This window comes from Xenopus tropicalis, chromosome 4 (genome assembly GCF_000004195.4).
Source record: "Xenopus tropicalis strain Nigerian chromosome 4, UCB_Xtro_10.0, whole genome shotgun sequence".
Classification (NCBI taxonomy): Eukaryota; Metazoa; Chordata; class Amphibia; order Anura; family Pipidae; genus Xenopus; species Xenopus tropicalis.
In genome coordinates this window covers 16,098,370-16,118,728 of record NC_030680.2, presented here as the reverse complement: position 1 = coordinate 16,118,728, position 20,359 = coordinate 16,098,370, and the positions used below count along the sequence as shown (strand labels likewise).

General features: G+C 45.1%; 2 protein-coding genes across 3 annotated transcripts; one reads left to right on the top strand and one right to left on the bottom strand.

Annotated features, from left to right (window-relative positions):
• Positions 1 to 2,485: 2,485 nt before the first annotated feature.
• On the bottom strand, positions 2,486 to 12,701 carry kbtbd4 (kelch repeat and BTB (POZ) domain containing 4). Of its 2 annotated transcripts, none has more exons than XM_031899969.1 (4): positions 12,436 to 12,701; positions 8,654 to 9,281; positions 7,238 to 7,344; positions 2,486 to 4,481 (listed from the first exon to the last, which is right to left on the bottom strand). In XM_031899969.1, the coding sequence occupies exons 1-4, from the start codon at positions 12,688 to 12,690 to the stop codon at positions 3,621 to 3,623; spliced, it is 1,851 nt and encodes a 616-aa protein (XP_031755829.1). In that variant the 5' UTR covers positions 12,691 to 12,701; the 3' UTR covers positions 2,486 to 3,620.
• On the top strand, positions 12,592 to 18,819 carry ndufs3 (NADH:ubiquinone oxidoreductase core subunit S3). Its single transcript, NM_001003921.1, has 7 exons — positions 12,592 to 12,698; positions 14,839 to 14,898; positions 15,536 to 15,633; positions 16,995 to 17,144; positions 17,233 to 17,358; positions 17,466 to 17,585; positions 18,589 to 18,819. Exons 1-7 carry the CDS (start codon positions 12,656 to 12,658, stop codon positions 18,742 to 18,744), a joined length of 753 nt encoding a protein of 250 aa, NP_001003921.1. The 5' UTR covers positions 12,592 to 12,655; the 3' UTR covers positions 18,745 to 18,819.
• The last annotated feature ends 1,540 nt before the right edge of the window (positions 18,820 to 20,359 follow it).

Here is a 20,359-nt window from a genome sequence, read left to right as displayed (position 1 = left end):
TCTCCGTGCAGAGGGCCAATACAAACCCCCAGGGTCTCTACAACCCCCTCAGCTGCTATTGGAAACAAAGGGTCAGCGCTGAAATAATGCAGAGTTATACAGGATACGACAGCTTTCCAATCATACAGTTGTTGCGGGGCAAGGTAGGGTGGGTCCCAAGGATGCCGGATGCGATGCAGAGGAGGGCGTGGCCTGCGCTTGGCGGATAGAAGACGTGTTTAAAGGTTTAGAACACGTCTTCTATCCGCCGGGTGCAGGGGCAAGGTAGGGTGGGTCCCAAGGATGCCGGATGCAATGCGGAGGAGGGTGTGGCCTGCGCTCGGCGGATAGAAGACGTGTTCTAAGGATTAGAACACGTCTTCTATCCGCCGAGCGCAGGGGCAAGGTAGGGTGGGTGCCAAGGATGCCGGATGCGGAGGAGGGCATGGCCTGCGCTTGGCAGATAGAAGACGTGTTCTAAGTCTTCTATCTGGCAAGTGTAGGCCACGCCCCCTGTTATTTTTTTAATTAAAGATTTGGCAGCGAGCCAGATGAAGCCATCAAAAGAGCCACATCTGGCTCCCGAGCCATAGGTTCCCTACCCCTGCTATAAAGACTGTTTAAGCCACATCAGTGACTGTAAAGTCTTAATAACAAGTTTAGGCCCCCCTTTCTGCCACTCCATGACATTACCTTTGTTGCACAGCTATAAGTTGTTTTGTCAAATAAAATCATTAACTAATATCCCTCTTATTCAATGCCACAAATTCACCCTAACATAGTAATATAATGGAATCACTTGGACTTCTCCTCATGAAAGTCTTGTTTAACTGGTTTACAGCGCCAGTTTGGCCCCTTTAAAGGAATACTGTAATGGGAAAACCTGTTTTTCTCAAAACCCATCAGTTAATAGAGCTTCTCCAGCAGAATCCTGCATTGTAATCTGTTTTTCGAAAATGCAAATAGATTTTGAAATTTCACATGGGGCTAGCCATAGTCTTCATTTCCCAGGGTGCCACAACCATGTGACCTGTGCTCTGCTAAACTTCAGTCACACTTTACTGCTGCGCTGCAAGTGGAGTGATATCCCCCCCCCCCAGCAGCCGATCAGCAGAACAATGGGAAGGGAGCAAGATAGCAGCTCCCAGTAGGTATCAGAATAGCACTCAATAGTAAGAAATCCAAGTCCGGCTTGGGACTCCTCCAGTTACATGGGAGTAGGAGAAACAATAGGTTAGCTGAAAGCAGTTCTAATGTGTAGCGCTGGCTCCTTCTGAAAGCTCAGACTCAGGCACAATGCACTGAGATGGCGCCTACACACCAATATTACAGCTACAAATACATTTGTTGGTTCAAGAATAAAAGTTTAAATGGCAGAGGGAATTATTTGCTGTGTAACAGTGTCATTTAGAAATAAAAAGTACCCCATAAAAATCAAGACAGAATGCCTTTAAAGGAACAGTAAAAAATGAATGTAAAAATTAAACTTACATGAAATGTAATCTATAAAGGCTGGACTGCTAACAGCTAAGACAACTGTAAAGCAGGGAGTAGTGTTCTGGCTATTATGTTAGACATCTGCTCACTCCAGCCTTTATATATTACATTTTTGCTTAAAGGAGAACTAAACCCTTTTTACAAATTAAGCTTAGCTTGTTGCCTCTTATGGAGGAGCTACTTACCATTAGGTTTCCTGTATCAGAGTTCTTCTGTTCCAGCAATCAAAGATCAAAGTAAAAAATACTGTACACTGCTGTGACAGAATCCAGCTTCCTCTTGCCAAAGCAAATAGCGAGAATAGGGCGCACGCATGTGCACTTTTGATCCCCCCCAAGCCCAGCGCATGCGTACATAGGTCTAAGCTATCCCCAGGACATTGTTGACGTTTAGATCACTTAGGCACATGTGCAGTGGAGATTGGAAGCCTGAAGGAAGTGACACGATCGCTGCTAAGATGGCCGCCGCAAGTGACATCGCTACTGAAAATAACTCTGGCTTGGTGCACATAAACTGGCAGAAGTTTCAGTGTGGCGGTTCAGGAGAGGCACAAGTGGCAAATGTTTTAAAAGCATTTTTAAAAGTTGGGTTTCGTTCTCCTTTAACTAACTATATTAAAAACATTTCTTTTTTTTTGCACAGTCTATTTTAACCAGTTTCAATACAAGCTTCATCTCACGGAAATAAAAAACTTTCTAAAAATAATCAATCAACAGAAATGTTTATGAAATAACAATTACTATTCCGCTCTCTGCAAATCTGACGTTGGAACTGCGCCCCTGCCTCCCCCCAGCTCCCCGTTACAGACTCGTCCTTTAGCTTTTTTCATGATATCAAGCTTGGGTGCCAAAGTCCTGATAAGCTGGGGCATTGTTTACAATTGTTCCCAGCCTATCGGGACTTTGACCTGACTCCAAGTGCATCAGCTGCTGAGACAAGGAGGACCGGAGATTGAATCAGGTCCATAACAGTGGCCAGAGGGGAGTTTATTAAAGGGATAGTGTCACTATTCCTTTAAAAGTCTTTATTACAGGTGATCATGGGATACACACTTTTGGGTACCAACCAGTAGATTAAGGGATCTTCATAATTTATTACTCTGCTTTTGATCATATAATAACACATGTTACATAAAGTATGACAGTGTTTTATTCTCAAACCTAGCAGGTTCTTAGGACAATGTTTTGACAGCGATGCCTAATAGATGTGGAAAGCGTCGCAATCACTTTTGACCTGCCCCATTTTTCTATTCTATCTTTTCTATTCTCATCTTTTCTTTTCATCTGCGACATTCTTACACGTTGTTATTTATAAGCCAATCCCCCCTCTCCCATTTTAATCTTTGCTAGTCTCCTTCAATGTAGGCATTACCATGTTATTTTGGGCTCAGCGTTTATTTAGAGTTTCTAACTACCTAGGAGCTTCTGATTGGAAGAGGGATGAACCAATCAGCAGCCAGTCAGTCATATTGTTACAAATTCTGCAGACACAATGACACTGGAACTATGACAGCCCTTACTGGAGTTCCCTCCACTTAATCAGCGTAGTTGGGAGTTCACCATGCCTGAGATAGAAGAACACAAAGCAGCAGTATGCACAGAGGTATCAGAAATGGTCCAGTGTTTGTTTTTAAAGTAACAGGGCAAATAGACGCTGTTTCAGTGATCAGCAATGACAGTGAGTAAAAATGGAAGAGACACCCTTCTTTGGAGTAAATGAAGCCATCAGAATTTCACAAGCGCTACTTCGTTGTAAACAACAAAAGCAACGGCAATGCGTTCAGACCAGACTGTTCTTTAGCACAGAATGTCCCACTGTTGAGCTGTCAAATATATTCCACTTGGATGGATTGTTAAAACCAATATTCTTTTAAAATGGTCAATACATGGTGACAACAAAAGGAAATACAGGAAAGAATTTTGGTTTCTCTGCTTATAATACTCAACCTCATACAAAGCAGCATGTAGTTATGTAAGAAAAATACAGGGGTGATGTAGGCTGCCAGCTGGCTATATTATACTATCCTTTGGAGCAATGCAGTTGGTCCCTTTAATTCTTTGGACGTCAGTTGTTTTATGTATGTCCTACAAAAGGGGTAGCCCTTTTATAGGACTATGGAATGGCGAGCACTGCAGGCTTCTCCATTACGCCAATAGGAACTGCAAGTTGGTCAGCAAGAAGCGGATGCCGCTGGTGACTGTTACCACTGAAGTTGCCGGGTTGAGCTTAAAGGTATTGGCGTCTCCTTTTTTGTAGTGGTCTCTGAAGACATAGATGCAGCCGTTGCAGCTGGCGATTTTCCATAAGGAAGGCCGGGCGCTCCAAGCCTCAGGGAGGCAGAGTCGCGTGAAGCTGTCCAGTAGAGGGTTGTAACAGACCAGAGAGTCTCCTTCTGCCACAATGAATACCAGGTCCTTGTGTACCGCAGCGTGCATTCGCCCGGCGAAGGGCAGGAGGTAAGGTTTCACGTGGCATTTTTCTGCATTTGTATCAAAGCACTGAATAAGGCGCGAGGGTTTAGTGAAGAAGTCCAGGTCATTCTCCTCACCCCCCATCAGGTAGATTTGCCCGTTGAGGTTAACCCCGGCGGCACCAGAGATTGCAACCTCCAGCTGGCTTGTTTCTGTCCAGACATTGTCCTGCACTCGATAATAAATGACCACATTAGACAGCGAGTCCTGCAGGGTTTTGCCGCCTAGGGAATATATAGCATCCTTGCTGGGGACAGACACAAGTGTATGCTGCAGGCGGTCTCGGGGAAGCGGGGCACAGCGCTCCCAGTCCATGGTCTCCATGTTACATTTCCACATGCGCCGGGGGATTGAGCCGCCCACCACATACAGGTCGGAGCCGTGCTTGCAGGCTGCAGTGATCTGGTGGCACAGGCTATTTTGCCCGCTTACACTTATGGAATCATCCTGAGCGCAGTGCAGGGAAACTGCAATGGAATGAGTACGCGATTCCTCCTTTCCAATCAAGTAGATATGTACATTCTCGCCAATTTCCTGCACGAAAAAAAGTATTAAAAATTACAAAAAAATCCTTCTCAGAAAGAAAACTTTTTTTTTTGAGTAGTGGGGTCCAATCTGGGCACTTATGGGCTAATGCAAGCTCAGACTGGGATTCAAAGTAAGCCCTGACATTACACAGAAGCCCAAACAGCCCCCACCAGCCCAATAAATAGTGACAGTGATATATATATATTTATTAATATTAATTTTTGTGATTACCTGCCCTATGGCCATGTTGCCTGCTATTGGCCTAGAGTCCATCATCGGATTCAGAACCTCAGCACCCATTCACAATGAGCTGACCTGACGTAGCATGACCCATTCAACAAAGTCCTTTGCAGATAAACAATATCTTGGGGCTAATTACCTCCACAGACTTCTTAGGTATCACACACAGTTGTTTTCCAGTTGCTATTAACCTCAGTGATAAACACACAGAACCATAGGTGTGACCCAAAGATAGTCTTCTAAGGGTTTTCAGGTTGAAACGTGCTCACACCTGCACTTTGCACTTGCCTTTCAAGCCATTGGCGGGCATGGGAAATGGCCACAGGGGGCTTTCCAGCTGGCCCTATCTCTGCACATATGGGTTCATTTTGCACTAATACACTGGTGAATTCCTATTGTGGCAGGCTTTAATTAAGACAGCAATGACCTGTCTTTTCCACTAGCCCAGCCAGGAAAGACTGGGAACACAAGCCAAGGGAAGAGCTACCTTATCGTCGATAAAAACAACTGTTAACTTGCAGAAAGCGAACATAATAAACAAAATAACTGCATTCTTTCCCAGTCCTTGGCGGCGTGGGGGGGGGGGGGCTACAAGAACATCATGAACCCTTCCCAAATTAGGATAACAAAGACGTTTGCTGAATGTCAGCCAGTAGAAATTTTCTCCCTATAAAGCTTTTGCGGTTGCCGTGTCTGTAAATGAGAAAAAAGGGACAGATGGTAAAGTGGGATCTGTACACAAACATTGTCGCTGCCCCATGTTTGTCCACTCAGAGAACTCTGAGAGAATGTGCAAAGTTTTCCGTAGGGTGTCCCTTCCTTCTCTAAAGGTGACTTAACGGTCTCTGCATCATCACACAAGTCCCAAATGCATTCACTCTCTGGACTCCTACCTACTTATTCAGAATTGTTTCCTTGTTGAAAGGAGGCAGTACAGCGGAAGGAGAACTACACCATACAATATATTTATTTATATCTGATCACCAGAGGGTGATCCTGTTACATGCTCATTATATTAGCTCTTTAGAAATTGATCATGAAATAAATAAGTAATAATGGAAATTGCAAAAGTGCTCAGAAGAGCAATTTTACATACCGTTATTTAGGTGGATGTATGTCCCAAGGAGGCCCTAAGGAAGGTATCTGCCACTAAAGGTTGCATTGCCTCTCAATAAATATAAGAAGGCTGCCCTTTGCAGTGTTGCTCATTTTTGCCTTTATTTTATAGAAAATACTTTTGCAAAGTACTTTATACAAAAGCTTCCTGAGTTCTGACCATATCACAACAACTTATTAACTGCGTATCGAAATTTCTACTGCAGATCAACATTTTTGACATTTAGTGCAGTGACAGACGGGGAAATTAATCTCCCGGCGACAAATCTTCTTTGCCGCGGGTGACTAATCTCCCGCAATGCCATCCCACCACCAAGAAGAATGTAAATTGCCAGTGGGATGGCATTCGCAACGCTACAAGTCTGAAGTTGCTTTGAGAGGAAACTTCGGGCAAAATCGTTGCGACGCGTATGCCATCCCACCGGCGATTTACATTCTTGCCGATGGGATGGCATTGTGGGGAGATTAGGGTGAAGACACATGGAGCTACTAGTAGCAGCTACTTGTCACGGCTACTAAAATATACAATGCTGATCATTTACTGCTAATTGTCTCTGTGTGTGTTTAAGCAGAGGCAATTCTCAGTTTTGTCCATTGCGAGGTATCTTCTGAAAAAGTAGCTGCTACTAGTAGCAGGTTGCCTTGAGAGGAAACTTCGGGCGACTTCAGCAAATGATGCATATGCCATCCCACCGGCGATTTACATTCCTGCCGGTGGGATGGCATTGCGGGGAGATTAGTCACCCGCAGCAACGAAGATTTGTTGCAGGGTGACTATTCTCTCTATCTGCCACTGCCCTAAGGGCAAGGGCACACAGGGCAGATTGTGAGCCTGTGGATAAGAACAGGCTGACAATCTGCCCCATGCTTAAAAAAAACTACTAATTGTGCCTGCACCCGAAAGCACTACTAGACGCAACTAAGCATAGGAGCAGATTGTCTGCCTGTGGTTATCTGCAGGCTGACAATCCGCACCGTGTGCCCTTGCCCTGAGGCTAGTGCCACACAAGGCTGTTTCTTGCCAGTGTAGCACTAGCCAAAGGGAAATATTTACTAACCCTGGTGTTACGACTAATTGTCTGTTATAGTATAATCTGTGGGCAGATTTGGTCTCAGATGTGCACATCTTTTTGCATATCAGTAGTGCATTTGATATGCAACATGTTTCAGTCAGTTATCATGTCAATCAAATAAGTCAATAGGCAGTGCTGAAAAGCAGTGGAATTGCAGGAAGTAATTCTCCTCTTTTGCCTGATTTTTAAATTTTCTTTTTATTGGTGAACATGAAATAAGTGCTGTTGTTACAAACCTAAAAATACAGGTCCTGGCAAGAAGGGCACAGGGTATGTGAGTTCTAACAGCTAAATATGGGGAGTACCGGTGTATCTGGTTGCTAGGTGCCTTACCTTTAGGCTAGAAAGGAGCACGTCTGAGAATTCCTCCCGTTCTTGCTTGTTGTAGTTGATCCAGTTTTTGATTGCTGTAGTTGGATTCTGGGAACAAGGAACTCCATCTGTAGACAGCAAGAGATGCAGGTTGAAAGGAATGCATTGTAGTCAGTGTAGATCAGTGAGCCCCAACCAGTGTCTCAGGAGCAACATGTTGCTCACCACCCCCTTTGATGTTGCTCCCAGTGGCCTCAAAGTAGGTGCTTATTTTTATTTAAACTTCTGGCTCGGAGGCATGAAGACCATGTGTACTGCAAACAGAGCCTCCCGTAGGCTGTCAGTCCACATTGGCCTGCCAAATAATAATGTCACTACTAACCTGCTCTCCTCTGACATTTTAATTTTTCCCACACCCTCTCTGCAGCCTCGTTACTAAATTGAGTCACTAACCAACATCCTGTCCCAGCTGTGCTGGGCGTTGACGACAGTGGACACAGCTAAAGGAGGTCACTATGAGATCCGCTTGTTTGGCAACCTCACCAAATGAGCAGATCTTTCTACTGATATGCCCACCTAAGGTGGGTGATACTGGGCTAATTTGATCATTTGGCCCAGGTTGCTTTATTGTCTGAGGGCTCTTTAGTCTTTAGAGGTATCAGAACACTTCCAAATCCTGCAGTCAGCTATCCCTAAAAGCAGCCTCCCCTTAGCAAAACAAATGATTTAACGAATAACATTTGTGTTTATTTATGTTATGCACATTTATTATGCAGAAAGGCACCCATCTGTAGTAAATATGCCTAAAAGTATACACAGATGCTGAAGTGAGACATTCTGCTTGTTAAAGGACAAGGAAAGCTTTAGTCAACTGGAGGGTGCCAAATTATTAGTCATCCCCCAGTGACTCCAGTTGATTACTGATTTTTCTTTTCCTTAGATTGGGGGGCACAGACATCATGGGAGAGAAGATCCTGCAGCTGAAGAATAGACACTAAACGGTGACTCCTCCTTATGGATATGACTACATCTCCTGTCTCCATAGGGCCATGGGGCCCCTCCAGAGCTCTCTCAGCCCTGCAGACCTACCTATCTACTTGCCTTTTAGCTCAATTGAGCCTGCCCTGGAAGTTCCCAGTTCCCGCTCACCGTTAATTTCCTCCTACCTCCAGAACTATCTTCTACTGGGCTGGCAGGTCCAGTCCCCAGCTTTCCGGGCATTCCTTGCACAGTAAAGTACTTTCCAAAGAGTTCTGTACTGCCCATGTGCGAAGCCAGAACTCAAACAGGAGATACCAGGAAAGCTGGGAAAAGGCACCTCATATAGCTGTCGTTTAAAATGCATGCACAAAATCACCCTTTAAATGGGACATACGGGGCAGTAAATTTACTCTAGAAATATACTACATGCATTATTCTAAGCCATGGCTCACTGACCTTCTATGATATCTCTCAGCAGCCGCAAGGGCAGGTTAAGGAACTCTTCCGAATCATGTATCTGGGACAAGTGAGTTTTGGCGCAGTGCTTGGCCGCCGTGTATAGTGAGGAGTCGCTGTGCTGATCTGCCAGCCACATAATCTGCAGGCAGTTCTTCACCTGCACTGTCCGGACCAGGAAGCGGGAGCATTCTTCAAACAGAGCCGTAAGCTGGTACATATCTGCCACCTCGTACGTCTCTTGCAGCTCCTCTATGCGTAGTTTCACCGTACCATAATAAATGTAATCCACCAGCAGCTGGAATATGCTTTCACTTACATCGTGGAGCTGGATGACTTGATTCCTACCCTCTTTCAGGTTGGAGGCAAACATGGAGCGGAAGAAGCAACTCTGGGCAGACAGAATCAGGCGGTGGAGCTTGAACTCCTTTCCTTCTACAAGAACAGTGACGTCGGCAAACAGCATCTCCTCCATGCAAAGCCGTATGATGCTGTGAGCCATCCGGCTGCTGTGAGTGCGGTCGGTAAAGGTGTACGTCACAAAGTAATTCTCATCGCTGGAGCTGGTGAGGCTCTGAGCCTCCTCAGAAGGTTCCATGCTTGACTCCAAAGAGAACTTTCTAGCAGCCTGTAGAACAAACAAACTCCATCAGAAACTGGAAAATTACAGTAAATCTGTATTTATAAAACCTTGTGCTTCAGGGCTGCTCTTTCTCTCTATGGGCAGTAATAAGTGGCAACCTTAGCCACCAGAGGGAGCTACTCCACTAAAGAGCTAAAAAATGCCCAATATAAACCCAATCATCACATTTTACATAATGAAAGCAAATTCACTTGTAAGCAACATATTTATAGGCAACATATATTAAATACAAATGTTAAAGTTATTTGTAAAGGTACTTATCCTTAAAAATTGTATCTGGCCATTAGCTACCAGTAAAACAATGCAGCAGTGGTCAACTGTATTTCTGCCATGACTCCATTTCCCACCCGTTTAAGGTTCTGTAACTTAGTACTGAGAGGAGACTGGAACAGCAGTGATTTCTTAAAACATGCCCAAAATGATGGAGTCCTTGGGAACTGAGTTTAGTTTTTCCCATAGGATCTTAGGGTTAGTATGCAATAGCTTTCAAGGACACCCACAGATTATATCCACTGATTTATTGGTCTGATTTCTTCAGATTTTTGTTCAGTGACTCTCCAGTTCGACATTTCAGCAGCTGTTTGGTTGCTAGGGTCCAATTTACCCTAGCAAACAGGCAGTGGTGTGAATAAGAGACTGGAAGATGAATAGGAGAAGGCCTGAACAGAAAGATAAGTAATCCTAAGTAACAACATTAAAACTGTAGCCTCACAGAGCAATATTTTTTTGACTGCAGGGGTCAGTGACCCCCATCTGAAATCCAGAAAGAGGCAGGAGAGGAAGGCAAATAATGCAAAACCTATAAAAAAAATAACACCAAGCGGAAAGTGGTTGAGAATAGAACATTCTATAACAGGCAGAAAAAGTAACTTAAAGGGGTGGTTCACCTTCATGTTAACTTTTAGTATGTTATAGTCCATTCGTAGCAACTTTTCTATATGTCTTCCTTTTTTATACTTTTTGAATTATTGACTCTGACTCTTTCCACCTTTTAAATGGGGGTCACTGACCCCGGCAGCCAAAAAAACTATTGCTCTGTGAGGCTACAATTCTATAGTTACTTTTTATTCCTCATTTTTCTATTTAGACCCTCCTCTATTCATATTTTTGACACTCTCTCAAGCCACTGCCTGGTTGTTAAATTAAATTGAACCCTAGCAACCAGAAAGTTGCTGAAATTCCAAACTGGAGAGCTGCTAAACAAAAAGTGAAATAATTCAAACACCACAAATAATAAAAAACGAAGACGATTGCAATTTGTTTCAGAACAGTATTTTCTACAGCATACTAAAAGTTAATCTAAAGGTAAACAACCCTTTTGAAAGATACTTTTAGTTTAAATCACTTCAGTGCAGCCCAACAAACTGCATATATTAGATGTCCCCTAATTTTTTTGTATTCTGATGTGACTCTTCCTCGGTTTCAGTTTCCCTACTGCAACAAAGTTGGGTCCAATTATTTGTTGTATAGGCACCCGTGGGCATGTGCCTAGGTCAGCAGCTTTAGAAAGTTACCCATGGGTGCCTATATTTATTATAAAAAATGTATATTTTTAAATCCCTCTAGCCTGCTACTTTTTCTGGAGCTGGAGGGGAGATACCCCAGTCGAAGGACTGTCCTGCATGGAATGGGAAGAGAAGAGGGCAATTGAAGGGCCGTACATAAATCAGCACCAGATACAAATCTGGGCCTGGTTATGGTATGGGATAACAGTGTCTGTGTTCATTTCCAAAAATCCTATTTATAATCCTCAGCTGGCCTGATGTCTGGGTGCCCTTATGAACTGCTGGATCCAATTCTTTTAGCAAGTCCAACTGCACTGGCATAGACATAAAGGCCTAATTTTTATGTTAGATCATTTGTAAGGATTTAAATAAAGGATTTAAGTGGTAAGTATATAAAAGTTTTTTCCCCAAACACTTTAGGGTGCATTTTAGGAGTGGCAGTGCATGGTATTGTATAAGAATACACCCCTAGAGCCATAATTCTATTTTTTAACTAGACATTTGGCAGAGATATCTAGCTGTGTTTCCCTAAGTAAAGGTGAGTGAGGCACCAGGTTACAGACCTCCTGGCAGCAGTTTTAGAAGGGGGTGGCGATGTTAAGGGTTGGACTACACCAGTGATCCCCAACCAGTGGCTCGGGGGCAACATGTTGCTCACCAACCCCTTGGATGTTGCTCTCAGTGCCCCCAAACCAGGTAGTTATTTTTGAATTCCTGACTTGGGGGCAAGTTTAGTTTGAATAAAAACAAGATTTCCTACCAAATAAAGCCCCCTGTAAGCTGATAGGGTGCATAGAGGCTGCCTAATAGCCAATCACAGCCCTTATTTGGCTCCTCCATGAACTTTTATGGTGCTTGTGTTGCTCCCCAAGTCTTTTTACATTTGACTGTGGCTCACGAGTAAGAAAGGTTGGGGATCCCTGTCCTACAGTATCAGGACATGGGGAATATTGTAATAACAGAGAGGAAAGCAACACATTCACATGTAAAGGCACAGTACACCACAGCCTTGGCAGCACTTGGTATGGGCCCCTTGCTGTAGGGATAGAAAGGTATAAAAGGCCAAGGCTGGGCAGAGATAAATACATAATATATCAGCAGATTAGGTGGCACCCCCATAGGGCTATGTCAGTAATATAATATACTCTGCGTTATAAGGTGCTAATAGGAAGGATTCTGCACACACCCCTGGCACTACAAGCAGCTATGGCACACTCCCAGCCTACCCCCAGCTTACTCCCAGCCTACCCCCAGCCTACCCCCAGCTTACCCCCAGCCTACCCCAGCTTACCCCCAGCCTACCCCCAGCTTACCCCCAGCTTACCCCCAGCCTACCCCCAGCCTACCCCAGCCTACCCCCAGCTTACCCCCAGCTTACCCCCAGCCTACCCCCAGCTTACCCCCAGCCTACCCCCAGCTTACCCCCAGCCTACCCCCAGCTTACCCCCAGCTTACCCCCAGCCTACCCCCAGCGTAGCTTTCCTGTAGCTCAGTGAAAATCAGGCAGGCAGGCAGGGTTACCTAACCTCCATTGTTTACAAGGAATATGAGACATGAGAGGGTGCGGGGATATACTGTGTGTGGGTAACAGTGTCCCTGACACCCCCATTTGTGGGCACCCCATCCCCCCTTACGCTGTATGTCGATGCCCAAAAGATGGGGTTCGGTCCCTGTTCAGATAAATAGCGTCCCCCGCTGTTCGCTAGTCCTGCCCTCTGTGCCCGGAACTCTCCCGCATGTGCTCTCATCCACCGGAAGTACCCGAACCGGCTTCTCCGACGGACCTGACGGGGAAAGTGACTTCCGCTCTGCAGCTTGCCCTTGTCCTCCCGCCTGACCGGCGCTAAATCCGTGATGTTGGCTGGGGTGCGGGCTGCCCGGGGGCTCATCAGGGGAGGTGAGTGAGTGGCAGGGGCGGCTCTCCGTAACGGCTGAGTGTCACTCACTGTAGTGTATGCCTGAGTGTCACTCACTGTAGTGTATGCCTGAGTGTCACTCACTGTAGGGTATGCCTGAGTGTCACTCACTGTAGTGTATGCCTGAGTGTCACTCACTGTAGTGTATGCCTGTGTGTCACTCACTGTAGTGTATGCCTGAGTGTCACTCACTGTAGGGTATGCCTGAGTGTCACTCACTGTAGGGTATGCCTGAGTGTCACTCACTGTAGTGTATGCCTGAGTGTCACTCACTGTAGGGTATGCCTGAGTGTCACTCACTGTAGCGTATGCCTGAGTGTCACTCACTGTAGCGTATGCCTGAGTGTCACTCACTGTAGCGTATGCCTGAGTGTCACTCACTGTAGCGTATGCCTGAGTGTCACTCACTGTAGCGTATGCCTGAGTGTCACTCACTGTAGCGTATGCCTGAGTGTCACTCACTGTAGCGTATGCCTGAGTGTCACTCACTGTAGCGTATGCCTGAGTGTCACTCACTGTAGCGTATGCCTGAGTGTCACTCACTGTAGCGTATGCCTGAGTGTCACTCACTGTAGCGTATGCCTGAGTGTCACTCACTGTGGCGTATGCCTGAGTGTCACTCACGTGCGTATGCCTGGTCCTCACTGGGCGTATGCCTGAGTGTCACTCACTGTGGCGTATGCCTGAGTGTCACTCACTGTGGCGTATGCCTGAGTGTCACTCACTGTGGCGTATGCCTGAGTGTCACTCACTGTGGCGTATGCCTGAGTGTCACTCACTGTGGCGTATGCCTGAGTGTCACTCACTGTGGCGTATGCCTGAGTGTCACTCACTGTGGCGTATGCCTGAGTGTCACTCACTGTGGCGTATGCCTGAGTGTCACTCACTGTGGCGTATGCCTGAGTGTCACTCACTGTGGCGTATGCCTGAGTGTCACTCACTGTGGCGTATGCCTGAGTGTCACTCACTGTGGCGTATGCCTGAGTGTCACTCACTGTGGCGTATGCCTGAGTGTCACTCACTGTGGCGTATGCCTGAGTGTCACTCACTGTGGCGTATGCCTGAGTGTCACTCACTGTGGCGTATGCCTGAGTGTCACTCACTGTGGCGTATGCCTGAGTGTCACTCACTGTGGCGTATGCCTGAGGGCTGAGTGTCACTCACTGTGGCGTATACCTGAGGGCTGAGTGTCACTCACTGTGGCGTATACCTGAGGGCTGAGTGTCACTCACTGTGGCGTATACCTGAGGGCTGAGTGCCACTCACTGTGGCGTATACCTGAGGGCTGAGTGTCACTCACTGTGGCGCATACCTGAGGGCTGAGTGTCACTCACTGTAGCGTATACCTGAGACCCGAGTGCCACTTTAGTGCATACCTAAGACCCGAGTGCCACTTTAGTGCATACCTAAGACCCGAGTGCCACTTTAGTGCATACCTAAGACCCGAGTGCCACTTACTTTAGTGCATACCTGAGGGCTGAGTGTCACTCACTGTAGTGCATACCTGAGGGCTGAGTGTCACTCACTGTAGTGCATACCTGAGGGCTGAGTGTCACTCACTGTAGTGCATACCTGAGGGCTGAGTGTCACTCACTGTAGTGCATACCTGAGGGCTGAGTGTCACTCACTGTAGTGTATACCTGAGGGCTGAGTGTCACTCACTGTAGTGTATACCTGAGGGCTGAGTGTCACTTACTGTAGTGTATACCTGAGGGTCACTTACTGTAGTGTATACCTGAGGCCTCAGTGTCACTTTAGTGTATACTTGAGGCCTGAGTGCCACTTACTGTAGTGTATACCTGAGGCCTCAGTGTCACTTTAGTGTATACTTGAGGCCTGAGTGCCACTTACTGTAGTGCATACCTGAGGCCTGAGTGCCACTGTAGCTGGCAGCTGAGGGCCACTCACTGTAACATGGCAGTCATGTTGAAGTTAGCAGAGTATCCCCTGGCAGTATCTCTGTGACACTAGCCTCCCCTACTGTGAGTTCTGATTTGCGCTCTGAGTACATTTGTTTGTGCCAATCGGAGACACTGGGCTCCCTTCTGGTACCAGTCAGTGAGCCATTATCTGTGCAGCTTCCCATCTTACCTGACAGACTGCATTTGTTTTCCCTTGCAGCATGTGCTTTCCGCTCTCTTCCACAAGTCCGACTGGAGGGCACGACCACAGAGACAAGACGTGAGTTGCGGCCCTTTTACAATATCTCATCCAAGTAATCGTCATACTGCATTGTGCAAAATGGGGATGTTTTTACTTCTGACCAGTCACTAGCTGCATAGGGCAGAGGGCTCCTTAACAACAGGGCTGTCTTGCCTCATGGCAGGAATTCAGTACTATGTGCAGTCTGTACCCCAAATCTCTTTCTGATTGACCTCCTAATTGGGCTTTCAAGGCTTTATTAGAGTATTCTTCCCAAATCTTACACCAAGTGGCCCTAAGGCCCCCTACGGGTGCCAGCCCCACAGTTTGGGAATCACTGATCCAGAGAGAGATAAGGAGGCTAACTGGGGCAGAGCAAACATAAAAACCAGCCCTTTCATATGGTAGAAAAAATATCCCAATAATTACCAATTCACTCCATGTAATAGCATTATAAATGTAAGGATGGGTATGGTTTTATCTTTATTAAATCCTAGTGGTGAAGATGCAGGTGTAGGATTATATCTGTCTGGAGTTCACCAGCTTGGTTATGGCAAGGGAGGTACATGCTGAGCGATTCATGGCCTGTGGGCATTTCTGAGCAGTTGTTATGTTATGAGCCCAGCAAGCTTGCAGTATAATATGCTCTCACTGAGACCCTCTCTCCCTACCTTAGCTACGGTGAGGCCACAAGATAAAGTGCAGTTGAACCAACTTTCAGCCTTTGGCGAGTATGTAGCGGAGATCCTCCCCAAGTATGTGCAGCAAGTTCAGGTGAGTAGAAGTTGCGATTTAGTGCAACATTTAGGACATTTTAATATTCATTTATGTTCCGAAAGAATATTTGTAATATGCAGAAAGGTTTGATTGCTGTCATTTTGACAGTCTCCAATATCCCTCTGCACTGAAGCAATGGAACCGACACACAATAACCAGTGTTAGACTGGCCCCCCAGGATCCTAGGGAAACTCCCGGTGGCACAGGTGTCAGTGGCTTCTACTACTCTACTATTCCAGTCCAGACTGAGATTCAAAGTAGTCCCTGGCATTTTAAGTACACAGAGGCCCAAACAGAGATGCCAAATAAGGGCTGTGATTGGCTATTTGGTAGCCCCAATGCAGACTGCTAGCCAGCAGGAAGCTCTGCTTGGTGTAAAATTGTGTCTCTGTGCTTCCAAAACTTGTCTCCAAGCCAGAAATTTAAAAGTGGGGCTTCTTTGAGGCCTCTGGGAGCAACATTAAAGTAGGTAAAGAGCAACATTTTGCTTGCGAGCCACTGGTATCCAGAACACCACTTTAATCGTGAATAAATACAGTGGAACAATATCCGGTAGCACACCAAATTGTTTGTACGTGTGTATCTGGGCTAAATAAACACCTTTTGCACTTTACAAAATATTAAGTGTGCTACCTGATTTTGCTTCATTTCTTTTAAACCACTGCCTGGTTACTGCACATTAGCTTAAAGCATAAGTAAACCTTTTAGTGAGTGTAAAATTGACAAGCGTGCTATTCTAATCACTTCTGCAAGTTACATTTTTTCATTTTTTTTCAAGATTTTAAGATATTAAGGAAAATGTGTACTGTTAGTATGAATTAATTTTATTCCAACAACACCACTTGCAGGTTTCCATCAGTGATCCAGTTGAGGAAGTTGGCAGAAAAATGAAAGATGCTCTTCTGGTTAGGTAAAACATTACAAACCTTTCCTCACGTCTTTTCTGACCAGAAGAGCATCAGATCATCCCTCTTTCTTTCTCCTGACAACTTCCTTCTGAAACTGACCAGCAGGTGGTGCTGTTGTAACAAAATGTGGTTATATTAACAGTACATATATCTCAGAATCTTACAAAATTTAATGTAAATTGCAAAAGTGTTTAGAATAGCACTCTCTTTAAGTTTACATTCACTTATTTTAAAGGTTTACTTATCCTTTTACTGGAAACTGATTTAGTTATACTGAGCTGCTTGTACTTGAGAGTCCCAGTCTCCACCTAATTCCATGCACTTCTCTCATGTACAAGAAGCTGTGCATAGTAAACCAGTGCACAAGTAGAATGCAGCAGGCAGGAAGATTTGCTGTTGCTTTGTTTCTGTGATATTTTGCTTTACTGTTGAATCCTTCTTTCCCTTTAGGTGACCTGTAATGGAGAGCTGGAAGTCATGGTTCACCCAGATGGGGTTATACCAGTCCTCACGTTTCTTCGCGACCACACAAACGCCCAGTTCAAATCACTGGCCGATCTGACTGCTGTTGACGTCCCAGCAAAAACAAACCGGTTTGAAGTAAGTGAGATATCTGCTGAAGGTACTGTGCGTAAGGATCCCCGTGCAGCTTTGATATGTTATAATATATTTCTGCCTTTGGTTTTAGATAGTGTACAACCTTTTGTCATTGCGGTTCAACACCCGTATGCGCGTGATGACCTACACCGATGAGCTGACTCCTGTTGAGTCGGCTGTGCCTGTTTTCGAGGCTGCAAACTGGTATGAGAGAGAGGTGAGTCCGGCTATGGTTCTGTACAGTTCCAACCACTGACTGAATGTGTCATGTAAATACACATGAGACTTTTTCATTGGTTTAACTTTATTATTATTACTGCTTAGGTTTGGGATATGTACGGTGTATTTTTCGCAAACCATCCCGATTTGAGACGGATCCTTACAGACTACGGGTTTGAAGGCCATCCCTTCCGTAAAGATTTCCCACTGTCTGGATATGTGGAGGTGGGTTAGCTCATTGTATAACAGCTCTGCTGGAAAGACTGGAGTCGGATGAGGGTTCCCTCATCGAGGCACTGCATTGCCAGTTACATGTGTGCTAGTTTAACTGTACCTATCCATGAATATTTTGTACTATGCCCTAGTGGTTTCACAGTACAACATGTACAGTAAGTGGTTCACCTTTTGGCTCTGCACCTACATGGCGGAAGAGAAACCCGGACTGCAGAAAAAAATGTGCCTAGACCAAATTTGTACTTATTCAGAATTTTTCTGCACTGTATAAGTATGGACCTAAAAGGGTGAAATGAAACAAATCCCTCCAGCGGTGTAGTGCTGTAGAATATACTTGAACACAAGCCATGGCAATTGCAGTACAACTTCTTGTAGATGCATGTCCTGTTATGTATATTTTGGCAAATAAGTGCTGAATGCAGGGTATGGGACTTTGTAATAATGTTCATTTTTTTAATTACTGTAATGTTGAAAAATCTGCTAAGGAGTTAAATGAAAAGTTGGCCACTGGAGGGCACCATTTCATTAAAAGTCCTTGGATTAATTTGCCTGCTCAGATATAATTGAAACATTTGTATTCATATTTGTGTTTATTGTACAGAATAACCTGTGATTGATGGAAAGCAGCCCCTCTTTATTGCCTCTCCATTTGCCTATATACAATTCACCCTGTCAGTCATTCGCACCATTGCATGGTAACTGTGGTTGCATTGGGAGCCTAGCTCAGAAGCCAAGTTCCAATATCTTGTACTGATGAGACCTATGTAGGTTGAAACAGGCTGCCAGCAACTTTGGATATATGGCTCGGAATCATTAAGCTGTATTTACCTGTGCTATTAAACCAGCCATTCAAGATGCATTCTAGATTCTAGCTGGCCACAGAGACATTAAGGAGTTATTTTTGATTGTGAGGCAATCCTGATAACAGTATAAAGTGAATTGTATGGCATCAGTCAGCATGTTTTCTAATTGTATATGGTTCCCTTCAACCTAGGTGCGCTATGATGATGAGGTAAAGCGAGTGGTGGCAGAGCCGGTGCAGCTGTCCCAGGAGTTCCGCAAGTTTGACCTGAGCAGCCCATGGGAAGCCTTTCCGGCACATCGTCAGCAGCCTGAAAGCCCAAAACTGGAGCCCGGGGAAACCAAATAAGTCTCCCGCAAGTTGTGCTTCTAGTTCTTACAAGTTATTTATGTATATAAAATAAAGACCTAAACTTTGTGGTTTCATTTGGGTTGTGTGTATATGTTGTAATGTGAGGCACACTGCTTGGTAACATACAGTATATAGGGCTTATTTCCCTCTCACAACAACATTCAACTAACCTGTTCTCTTAAGTAAGTTCTTATAGCTATACAGGGCTGTGTCTCCATTTCCCTAAGGCTTTTCAGATCTTAAATGGGATTGAAATACATGGATAAAGCATGCTGGTAGCTGTAATCCAGCAACATTGGATTTTTATGCTTAAAGTTATAATGGTTTTCCGAGCCCCCAACTGATTTGTCACATGGTTTAGCTGGTAGTGGACTGTTCTCTGCCATATTGCTATGAGTAAGATGGTGCTGTAAATAATGGGAGTTGTATTTCACTAACAGCAAAGTGACAGTGATTGGTGGGAGCTGTAGTTCAGTATGTAGACATCTGTGCTATCATGATTTATACCTAGATGTCTCTAAAGTAGGTAGAAAAATACCAATAGCACAGCTCCATTAGGCCACTGGATAGTATTCATAGTGTTCTTTTATTGCCTTGGTTCAGTCTACAGCAGGGCTGGGCCTTGCCAGACTGAATCAGGGCAATAGTAATAGTGTTTCCTGGGCCTGTGTCCTGGGCCAGTCTGACACCGCTCCCCAGGAAAAACTTTTTTTTTTTAAATTCAGCAATAGCATGCCTAAAGGTCAACCTAAATGCTTAGTAAGTATAAAGGATAGTAATAAACTGAAAGTAAGGGTATGCTTGTGTTGTGTTCAGTGAGGTCTGCTGGTTCCCTCCACTAGATGGCGCAAGTGTCCCTTGTCATGTCTAACTAGCTGCACTGTGACCTGTGGATATATCCAGAGAGATGTCATTTGCTGCACACAGCTGTGAGGTCAGGGATTTGACCTTTACATCTCATTTTCTAAGTGGTTTGCAGAGAAGCCAAAGACATGCATTTGCTCTTTAGAGGCAGATCTGTAGCTCATGGGGATTAAAATACCCTGAAAATAACCTTGCAAATGTCTCCAGGCCTGTTTCTAGGGTAACATTTCAATTAAACCATCATTTCCTGCACTGTGAGTTCCTAGTGTGAGTTGCTGCTGTACAACCCAGCCTTGGCATTACACTGAATGATAATGATATGCTCTGAGCTGTGGAACTGGGACACTTATTTAACCTACCAGAATGGATGTAGAGAGAGCATCTCACTCTGCCTGCAGTGCTGTATACTGGAGGGCAGCACAAGGCATCACTTACAGTGGGACTGGGATACAAAATAGGCTCTGGCATTCCAAGTACCCAGAGGCCCAAACAGCCCCCCAGCCCAATAAATAGTGACTGTCTGTGGCACCTTACAGCCCCCCCTGGCATTCCCAGTACCCAGAGGCACAAACAGCCCCCCCAGCCCAATAATTAGTGACTATCTATGGCATCTTATAGCAGCCCCTGTGGCATTTGCCAAACCCCCAGATTGCCAGTCCAGGCCTGAAGGAGGAGGCCCTGTGGAGCTCTGAACTTACCGCCTACTTATTGCAGGCACTAAATACAAATATTGGACTATACACTACAT

Bases quoted from the DNA above. Each gene is read 5' to 3' on its own strand.
- ndufs3 (NM_001003921.1), top strand. From the start codon at position 12,656: ATGTTGGCTGGGGTGCGGGCTGCCCGGGGGCTCATCAGGGGAG. The intron at 14,899-15,535 runs GTGAGTTGCGGC...TCCCTACCTTAG, and splicing joins CACGACCACAGAGACAAGAC to CTACGGTGAGGCCACAAGAT. The intron at 17,586-18,588 runs GTGGGTTAGCTC...CCTTCAACCTAG, and splicing joins CACTGTCTGGATATGTGGAG to GTGCGCTATGATGATGAGGT.
- kbtbd4 (XM_031899969.1), bottom strand. From the start codon at position 12,690: ATGAGCCCCCGGGCAGCCCGCACCCCAGCCAACATCACGGATTTAGCG. The intron at 7,345-8,653 runs GTCAGTGAGCCA...TGCTGTCTACAG, and splicing joins GCTGAGAGATATCATAGAAG to ATGGAGTTCCTTGTTCCCAG. The intron at 4,482-7,237 runs GTAAGGCACCTA...TTTTTCGTGCAG, and splicing joins TGCTCCTTTCTAGCCTAAAG to GAAATTGGCGAGAATGTACA.